At 43.9% G+C, this 10029-nt stretch overlaps 1 protein-coding gene across 1 annotated transcript; it reads right to left on the bottom strand.

The window, feature by feature from the left end:
• Nucleotides 1-4241: 4241 nt before the first annotated feature.
• On the bottom strand, nucleotides 4242-6451 carry LOC149275906 (DNA repair protein XRCC2-like). Its single transcript, XM_089504152.1, has 3 exons — nucleotides 6413-6451; nucleotides 6003-6084; nucleotides 4242-4966 (listed from the first exon to the last, which is right to left on the bottom strand). Exons 1-3 carry the CDS (start codon nucleotides 6449-6451, stop codon nucleotides 4242-4244), a joined length of 846 nt encoding a protein of 281 aa, XP_089360278.1.
• Between the last annotated feature and the right edge of the window lie 3578 nt (nucleotides 6452-10029).

Raw genomic sequence — 10029 nt, forward strand, 5'->3', positions numbered from 1 at the left:
CAGACAACTACCATTTGTCATCTATTCATCTAAAATGTTACAAAAAAAATAAATAGATACAAAGTAAAAATGTTTCGGGGAAGGGCGGTCCGGTACGTGCCGGGAAATGCTTTGTTCTAAACTGATCATTCTTGTATTGATCATGGCGGTAATTATATGAAATTATGAGAAATTTGGACAAAAAAAAAAAAACAGGAGAATTTTATCCGCATGGATCATGTTTCATTAAAGATTACTATCACTTTAACATAATTTATGGATTTTTTCATTATTATTTAACTACAATATATATAAATCAGATTTCATTTTTTTTTAAAGGTAGCTGGTCGTCTTTCGATAGTAGAAATAACCCGCTGGCGTCTAAGTTTGCCAGATATCCTGCATTTTGTGACCAAATCCCGTTTTTCCACATCTTGCCCAGGTTCTAAAATAGCTGCTCCTCGCTCCTCCAGACTTCATTGAAAGAAGAGCAGCAGGTGCTGGGGGCTTTTTCAGATCTTCAGTATCTTAATGACCCGTAGGGTGGCTTTTCTGCAAGCTTTTTGAGCATCATCACCGTTTGGGTAAGGAGAGAGTGATCCTGCGCAAGGAGGGGAGCACCAGCTTGGGGAAAAGGGAATGGAAGAGATTAGGAGAGAGGAAAAAAGGATTAGAAACCTGCCTACCTCCTGCCCATTGCCAAAAAAAAAAATCATCCCTTTCAGGCATCACAAGATTCTTACGACTAATTACTCCAAAAAGATTAAGTATAAGAAACCTGCTTATAGTGAAATATAGTTCTGGTTATTGAGTAAAAAATAAAAATAAAACAAGTCGTGTCGCAGTGACATCATCTGTGAAAGAATTGGTCACAGCGACAGCCAAAGCCCTTAATCTTACTTCACTTGTGCTGAACAGAGGCCTTTGCTGTGCTCCGTTCTCCCGCGCCAGCATTCTGTCAATGCCAACGACTTCTAGAAAACGCAGGACAAGGCTTTATTGAGTCAGGAGAAGAAGACACTTTAACGGCTCACTAAGGGGGGCCATTACGAATATTTTCATGGCGACTAAAATACACAACTAGCGTGTTTGTGTGAAGACAGGTAACAAGTGGAAATATGCAACAAGTGGTCTTCTAGTGGATGGTGTTAAAGGGACAGTTTCCCTGACAGCCCCGCTACAGAAGAATGCATATTAAAAGGGATTTAAAATTCACTCCTCCAAATCAAAGTAGGATTTTTTCTGAAGTAGAAGCTGGAGCTCTGCTGCTCCAGCTGACCTTGTCTTCTGTGGTCTCACAATTCTTGCCACTGATTGGCTGCTTGTGGTAGTGTTTTCCACACATGTGCACGGGGGTCCGGACAGACAGCCATCTGCAGGGGATCATGTAGAATCCCTCTCATGCACTTGCCCACGAAAGCGACCACGCAGAATGAGAGAGTGAGTGAATGAGTGAGAGAGTGAGTGAGAGAATTCATATTCAATGTTATTTCTATATAATTGAAGGTACCCAGTGTTTGTAGCCCTTCTGTCTATCAGCGCTATCACCATCATTTATATCGTCGCACTCCTCTATTGTCTCCCCCCCTGGAGCAGGACTTTAACCAATTATAGTCCAATAAAAAGGAATCAACTTCAAGGAGACTGTTTTAACAGCTATATCAAGGGAACAAGGTACTCTATGATTTTGGGATGCAGATATCTAATGGTAAATACCCCTACGGAACGTTTTCATGTTTGTTTTTTTTAGGGCTACACTCATAGAACAACACGCTTGGTTATTGCCACTGTAGCTACAGTTTCAGGTCACCCATATAAACAGAAAAAAAGCCAAATATTAATTGGAGCTTCTAGACTAGAAGTCTGGAAATATTTCTTCAGCAAAAAAATAAAAAAAAATCATGGCACATTTTCACCGCGCATCTGTTACATAGAAAGGACTTAATGAGGGAAGCAGCGGCATCTTTTAATAAAGTCCTAATGCACTCACGCTGAAGTTCTTAAGGGAACTTGTGTCACACTTTCCACCTCTTAATGACTTGGCCACAAAACGCACCAAACATGGCGGCTGTAAAACTTTTACGTTGGGGTAGATTTGCCAAAAAACACTCAGGAAAAATGACATTCTGCTCGTCTTATGGCGTGCCAATTAATTTAAAACATTATTAAAAGAATCAGCGCTTCCTTGTCCAAGCCATTAACTCCTTCGGAACATATATATATATATATAAAAATAAATATTCCAACATCCAACTTGTGAGTAAACAGAAACGATGACGTACACTTCTAGAAAATAATGTAAGATTCGGCCATTTTTTTTTAGAATACCACCTATTAGACACAAAAGTGAAGAAGAAAGGAATCATACACTTAGAACGTATGCCATGAGGACTGAGCGTTCACCGAGGACGAGGAAATGAGCTGAAGAAGCATTAAACAGGTTTAGCGAGTTTTTTTTTAAATGAAGTGTTATTGCAGAAACTGTGGTCTTTTCATTCAGGAATTAATAAAATGATGTAGTGTTTGCATAGGCTCTAGACTTTTGTTGGCTTTGGGAAATGTATCTAATTAAAGCAATCAAGAGGAGGACATTTGGGTTCTGACCAATCCCTTGTGCAGTCTGTAGAGTTACTATTATAGGAACTGTTAGCTGATCAAAAAATGTACAAAAAAAAAAAAAAAAACGCACAAAAAAAACCCCCAAATCCTGAAAAGCATATAATTTTGGGGAGCTGCTGAAACGACCAATATGCACTTGCAACAAAGCTCATCACTCCGCAAACACACAAGAACTGGGGATTCCATCACACTATATGGCATATATATTGCTGAGCCTGATCCTACATGGCCCTTCAGCTTCCGGTGAGGATCACAAGAACTTACCGGTAATTCCACCAACAGAAATAATTCTACAGAGGCAGCTCCAACTGTGTGCTTTGTAGAAACAAACTTTAAATGTTAATTTAAACGTAAAAAAAAAAAAAGAAATAATAATAATAAAAATAAAAGCTCACACTTGGCTGTCTTACTGACAAAAGTGTTTATTAAGGGGTTTGGTCTCCATTGTAAATTTACTGCAAAAGTGATCAAGGAATTTTAGGGGAGGTCACACCAGGTTCTTTTAGGTAGAAGTTTGAAAAGGTAGGTTTGCAAGGTTGGCCCTAATAGGAACCTGGTAGCCAAGAAATTGTAACCCCCCCCCTTAAACTTGGCTCAGGATAACGAATGGCTTTAGAAATTCCCAGTAATTGCCTCCCTGTGGATCCATTGCGCTCACATAATTGTTATATTGTTACTTAAATGTTGGCAGGGATCAGATCTTTTTTCTTGCATGCTGGTCTCACAATTGATTCATTGGCAGCACGCAGCCACTTATTTTTTTTTTCTGGCTGTCTGTTCCACGGATCGATGGCTGCTTAGATTGTAATTTCACTTTGCGTACTTGGATCAGATCCTCCGCCTTCTCCTCTCTCTGTAGGGAGCCCACATGTTATAACTGTAATGATGAAGCTTTATCTTTAATAAAAGTTTGGAGTGTATAATAAAACAGCCAAGCCTGCTATGTTAACCGTCCCCCCCAAGATAGGCCATGCCGACCCTGAACCATGCCTAGTTAATATTGAATCGAGCATTTCATAGACTTGAGCAGGGCTAACAGCCTTCACGCAAGGGCCGAGCTGTGACATAGTACTTAATGAAGTCAGCGAGATGGTTAAGGGAATAGACTCTCTGTAGGTTGGACCATACCAAATTTCTAATTGGTTAACGTTAGAACATGGCCAGCCAATGAGAGAGCATGATTGGTGAAATGGGAAAGAAAAGTCACGAAAGGTTAAAAAGTCCAAAGGATTTCCAGCCATTTGTGTAAATCTCATTATAGATGCAGTTCCACTGTTTAGAACAACTCCCAACAAGTTAAAGCTTTATACTGAACGGAGCAGATCTGCATTGTGACATAATCCGCAGGAATGAATCTAAACACCCCTATTACGATCAGGCATTTTCATATATCCCATTTATTTGAACACTTTTAATATCCTATAAAACTACTTAAAATGTAGTTGTGTTTTTTTTTTTAAAACTGGCAAAAATGGGGATAAGTAAACTCACAGATACTGTGAAAAGCTTTTACAACGTGATCTCCAGGACTTTTCTGTATTAACCTGCATTGCGGATGTTTTCACTATAAAAAAAAAAAACAAAACAGAAAACAAACCAAAAAACAGCCAGAATAAAAGGGGGGGGGGGCACAAACATAGACCTCATACGAATCGAATGCCAGACTCCGCAACCGTAAAAAGCCTTCTCATCACATTCTTGTTCTTCAGATTGCAGGATACTATGCTAAACGTCTGGTCGCCTCCCTCAGTTCTTGGTTCTTTTGAAAAGAATATCCTGTGAGATGTGACGTTTTGCCACAGCTTGCAGAGATAAGGTTTATAGTTTGCGGGGCCACTTGGCAGCTTTGAGGAACTAGAAAACCCCTCGAAACCTTCACCGGAAGACTTCTGCATTATCGTCTGGGTCGAGGCAAGGAGAACCAGCTGGTATTCCTTAACCAGCTTGTCCAGGAGTTCTGTGCATTTCTTCATGTTGGATTCTTGTTTCCAAACGATGTCCCCTCCGTTGTTTCTGTCGATCCAATAAAAAGCGGAAAGGCCGTCTATAATCAAGAGGCAAAGGGATGGCCGGCCGCAGAACATGTTTTCCAGAGAGTAAAGAGTCAGGAGAAGCTGGACGCTGCTGTTGCAGTAGAGCAGATAAAGTCTGGCCAGACACTGCTTCACGGTCTCCTCGTTGCTCTGGGAGAGCCGGTGCTCCAGAACGGTAACCAGACGCAGGATATCAAAGTGATGGTCGGTGTCTATAAACACAACCTCTGCTTGAAGACCACCTTCTGACTCCGGCAGGATGCAGCGGGAGATCAAGTGGCAGAACATTTCTGTTTTCCCTGTGCCTTCGGGACCGTGGAATTCAATGATATCACCTGAGGATGAAGACATTTCAATATGAATTCTAAAAGCTGGACTCACAAAACCATCAGTAGAATTATTTTACACATCCCCGCCCCCCCTTCCACTCCTACCATTCAAAAGTTTGGGGGCAGTTAGGTGTTTTGTCCATTAAAATAACATGAAATGGATCAGAAACCCAGCGCAGACGGGGTTAATGTTGTAAATGAATTTTGTAGCTGGAAACGGCTGATTTTTAATGGAATCTCTTCATAGGCGTACAGAGGCCCTTTATCACTCCCATCACTCCTGTGTTCCGATTGCCCTTTATCACTCCCATCCCTCCTGTGTCCCAATGGCCCTTTATCACTCCCATCACTCCTGTGTCCCAATGGCCCTTTATCACTCCTATCACTCCTGTGTTCCAATGGCACGTTGTGTTCGCTGATCTGAGTTTAAAAGGCTAATTGATGGTTAGAAAACCCTTTCGCAATTATGTTACAGCCAGAAATTAACCCAAACTTTTGAACGGTAGCATCCATACAACACCATCGTTGTGTTGCAGATGACACTTGGGGAGATCTCTAAATCTAAGCGTTCAGAATCGCGTGGACAACAGAACAACTCCGACAAGGGGGTGCAATGGTTTTGATTTCAATACCACGTCCTCTTTGATCACTAACGCACTTTACAGAGGCAGTCTTTTTTTGTTTGTTAATCAGACAAAAGAAACTCTTCTTTTAGGACACCTGTCTCCTTGTAACATAATGTTATTTAGCTGTTGGGCGGCAGCTTAGTGCCAAAGCTTAGCGTTTATGGTAGAAGGGAATGAAAGGTTTAAGGGGTCAGAGCTGTTCCTATCCCGCACCGATGAGTTCTAACAAGATCAGAACAGCTATTTGCAGGCCGGCCGTCTCAGACCCTGCAATTCCGGTTTGACTTTGTCACCGCGGCGGCGTATACCAATCGTATCTCGTGTCATTGTTTATATTTTTTGCTTGGGAGCAAATAACATAAAAAAAAAAGGTTTCCTTAAAAATGATCTTTCAGCAGTTCTGTGGAAATGCTTACCGTGAACAGGATGCCCTTCATCCGCAAAAAGCAGAGGCTCAAGCGCCTTCAGAGAGGACCGTCCTTCCAATCTAGCGAGGAGCTGCAGAAAATAAAAGGCATCAGACGTGAGCGCGCTCCTTGGACGTGTCCGCCAGGGCCAGCACCATGTAACCAGTAAAAATAAGTAGTGCCATCCGGCACCGGCCCTCCAGGCACTTGCCCACTCCAGGCCTGGTATTCACGGTATACAGGGGCAATAACAAACCAGCGTCTGTTCACGTGATTGGTTTCTGGCTGAATTAGATTTTATTGGATAAAAAAAGCTTATTGAGGATGACATGGCGCAGGCTCCGTATACCGGGGGCGCCCTAGCATTTTGTGTTTGCACCGAAAAACAAGCAGGGTGAGATCCACCAGACAACCGGTACCTGAGTGCCAGACTCCGCCTTCCGGAAGCCATCGCTCATGCTGCTGAGGTGGAAAGCTCTGTGGGCGGGTGAGCCCCGGGCTTACAGGCCGCGCCGGCCCGGGAGATATTTTTAAAAACCAGCCGGGCTCTCCCCGATCGGGTCGCGCTTCCGGGTCAGTGACGTTGCAGACTGGGCGGAGCTCAACGAACATCACACGTCGGATTAAGCGTTCTGAAGAGGACCGAGCTAAACACATCATCCAATGGGAAGTAAGAGGGCGGGGCATTTGTTTATCACTGTGGTGTAGCGAGCGGTAGCGGGCGTGCTCCGACGTGATATATATGCCCGCGGCGCTGTATTATGTAATGTTATCACGCAATTAGCTTTTTAGTAAACTTACTGTTTGCACTGTTGATTTATTTAATGTCTTCATGAGGTAATTAATGGCGGTTGCCTCGTTCGTAGTTGGGGGGAACTGGTTTTGGCTTCGAGGGACTATTGGAAATCCCCTGGTTGAGGGCTGGAAATATCGTCAGTCCCTTTATTAACTAACTGTATGTACCTATCGATTATTATTTATATTCCTGAGCGACAACGGATTTCCGAATTTTATCCGAAAACAAATAGACCAAAAATAAAAGGAATAGTTTGTCAGAATGTGTGTGTGTGTCTCAACATATGTGTAAAGGTGTGTAAAAGTATGTTGTTGCATAGTGTTAAGTGTGTGGGCCAGCGTATGGTGTTGGAGTGTAGCGATGTCACTGTATGGTGTTGGAGTGTAGAGATGTCAGTGGATGGTGTTGGAGTGTAGAGATGTCAGTGGATGGTGTTGGAGTGTAGAGATTTCAGTGGATGGTGTTGGAGTGTAGAGATTTCAGTGTATGGTGTTGGAGTGTAGAGATGCCAGTGTATGGTGTTGGAGTGTAGAGATGTCAGTGGATGGTGTTGGAGTGTAGAGATGTCAGTGGATGGTGTTGGAGTGTAGAGATGTCAGTGGATGGTGTTGGAGTGTAGAGATGTCAGTGGATGGTGTTGGAGTGTAGAGATGTCAGTATATGGTGTTGGAGTGTAGAGTGTAGAGATGTCAGTGTATGGTGTTGGAGTGTAGAGATGTCAGTGGATGGTGTTGGAGTGTAGAGTGTAGAGATGTCAGTGGATGGTGTTGAAGTGTATAGTGTAGAGATGTCAGTGGATGGTGTTGGAGTGTAGAGATGTCAATGTATGGTGTTGGAGTGTAGAGATGTCAGTGTATGGTGTTGGAGTGTAGAGATGTCAGTGTATGGTGTAGAGTGTAGAGATGTCAGTGGATGGTGTTGGAGTGTAGAGATGTCAGTGGATGGTGCTGGAGTGTAGAGATGTCAGTGGATGGTGTTGGAGTGTAGAGTGTAGAGATGTCAGTGGATGTGTTGGAGTGTAGATATGTCAGTGGATGGTGTTGGAGTGTAGAGATGTCAGTGGATGGTGTTGGAGTGTAGAGATGTCAGTGGATGGTGCTGGAGTGTAGAGATGTCAGTGGATGGTGTTGGAGTGTAGAGTGTAGAGATGTCAGTGGATGTGTTGGAGTGTAGATATGTCAGTGGATGGTGTTGGAGTGTAGAGATGTCAGTGGATGGTGTTGGAGTGTAGAGATGTCAGTGGATGGTGTTGGAGTGTAGAGTGTAGCGATGTCAGCGGATGGTGTTGGAGTGTAGAGATGTCAGTGTATGGTGTTGGAGTGTAGAGAAGTCAGTGGATGGTGGAGTGTAGAGATGTCAGTGGATGGTGTTGGAGTGTAGAGATGTCAGTGGATGGTGGAGTGTAGAGATGTCAGTGGATGGTGTTGGAGTGTAGAGATGTCAGTGGATGGTGTTGGAGTGTAGAGTGTAGAGATGTCAGTGTATGGTGTTGGAGTGTAGAGATGTCAGTGGATGATGTTGGAGGGGTGAGATGTCAGTGGATGGTGTTGGAGTGTAGAGATGTCAGTGGATGGTGTTGGAGTGTAGAGTGTAGCGATGTCAGCGGATGGTGTTGGAGTGTAGAGATGTCAGTGTATGGTGTTGGAGTGTAGAGAAGTCAGTGGATGGTGGAGTGTAGAGATGTCAGTGGATGGTGTTGGAGTGTAGAGATGTCAGTGGATGGTGGAGTGTAGAGATGTCAGTGGATGGTGTTGGAGTGTAGAGATGTCAGTGGATGGTGTTGGAGTGTAGAGTGTAGAGATGTCAGTGTATGGTGTTGGAGTGTAGAGATGTCAGTGGATGATGTTGGAGGGGTGAGATGTCAGTGGATGGTGTTGGAGTGTAGAAATGTCAGTGGATGGTGTTGGAGTGTAGAAATGTCAGTGGATGGTGTTGGAGTGTAGAGATGTCAGTGGATGGTATTGGAGTGTAGAGATGTCAGTGGATGGTGTTGGAGTGTAGAGATGTCAGTGGATGGTGGAGTGTAGAGATGTCAGTGGATGGTGGAGTGTAGAGATGTCAGTGGATGGTGGAGTGTAGAGATGTCAGTGGATGGTGTTGGAGTGTAGAGATGTCAGTGGATGGTGTTGGAGTGTAGAGTGTAGAGATGTCAGTGGGTAGTGTTGGAGTGTAGAGTGTAGAGATGTCAGTGTATGGTGTTGGAGTGTAGAGATGTCAGTGGATGGTGCTGGAGTGTAGAGATGTCAGTGGATGGTGCTGGAGTGTAGAGATGTCAGTGGATGGTGTTGGAGTGTAGAGATGTCAGTGTATGGTGTTGGAGTGTAGAGATGTCAGTGGATGGTGTTGGAGTGTAGAGATGTCAGTGGATGGTGTTGGAGTGTAGAGTGTAGAGATGTCAGTGTATGGTGTTGGAGTGTAGAGATGTCAGTGGATGGTGTTGGAGTGTAGAGATGTCAGTGTATGGTGTTGGAGTGTAGAGATGTCAGTGTATGGTGTTGGAGTGTAGAGATGTCAGTGGATGGTGTTGGAGTGTCGAGATGTCAGTGGATGGTGTTGGAGTGTAGAGTGTAGAGATGTCAGTGTATGGTGTTGGAGTGTAGATATGTCAGTGGATGGTGTTGGAGTGTAGAGATGTCAGTGGATGGTGTTGGAGTGTAGAGATGTCAGTGTATGGTGTTGGAGTGTAGAGATGTCAGTGGATGGTGTTGGAGTGTAGAGATGTCAGTGGATGGTGTTGGAGTGTAGAGATGTCAGTGGATGGTGTTGGAGTGTAGAGATGTCAGTGGATGGTGTTGGAGTGTAGAGTGTAGAGATGTCAGTGGATGGTGTTGGAGTGTAGAGATGTCAGTGGATGGTGTTGGAGTGTAGAGATGTCAGTGGATGATGTTGGAGTGTAGAGATGTCAGTGTATGGTGTTGGAGTGTAGAGATGTCAGTGGATGGCATTAGCGTGAGTGTGTGTGGGTCTGTATCTGGTGATTAGCATTTGTGGGTGTCAGCATTTGTGTAAAGGTGTGTAAAAGTACTGTATGTTATTGTATGGTGTTATGTGTGTGGGCCAGCGTATGGTGTTGGAGTGTCAGCGGTGAGCTTAGTGGCACCTTGAAGATGGAGAGGGTGAGTGTGAGAATGTGTATTTGCGTATAAGTGCATGGTGTTAGAGTGAGTTTGCGTGTTAGTTATGGGGACCCTGAAGAAATACCGCTCCCAGACACCTCTAAGCCTAGACTCCCCGGTGCTC

This window comes from Sceloporus occidentalis, unplaced genomic scaffold (genome assembly GCF_023333645.1).
Source record: "Sceloporus occidentalis isolate IW3139 unplaced genomic scaffold, rSceOcc1.0.p SCAF_258, whole genome shotgun sequence".
Classification (NCBI taxonomy): Eukaryota; Metazoa; Chordata; class Lepidosauria; order Squamata; family Phrynosomatidae; genus Sceloporus; species Sceloporus occidentalis.

What these genes read in the sequence shown, in the direction of transcription:
- LOC149275906 (XM_089504152.1), bottom strand. Translation starts at nt 6,451, where the DNA reads ATGAGCGATGGCTTCCGGAAGGCGGAGTCTGGCACTCAG. An exon ending in AGGCGGAGTCTGGCACTCAG is followed by an intron (nt 6,085 to 6,412) that starts GTACCGGTTGTC and finishes TATTTTCTGCAG; the next exon opens with CTCCTCGCTAGATTGGAAGG. An exon ending in TGAAGGGCATCCTGTTCACG is followed by an intron (nt 4,967 to 6,002) that starts GTAAGCATTTCC and finishes CTTCATCCTCAG; the next exon opens with GTGATATCATTGAATTCCAC.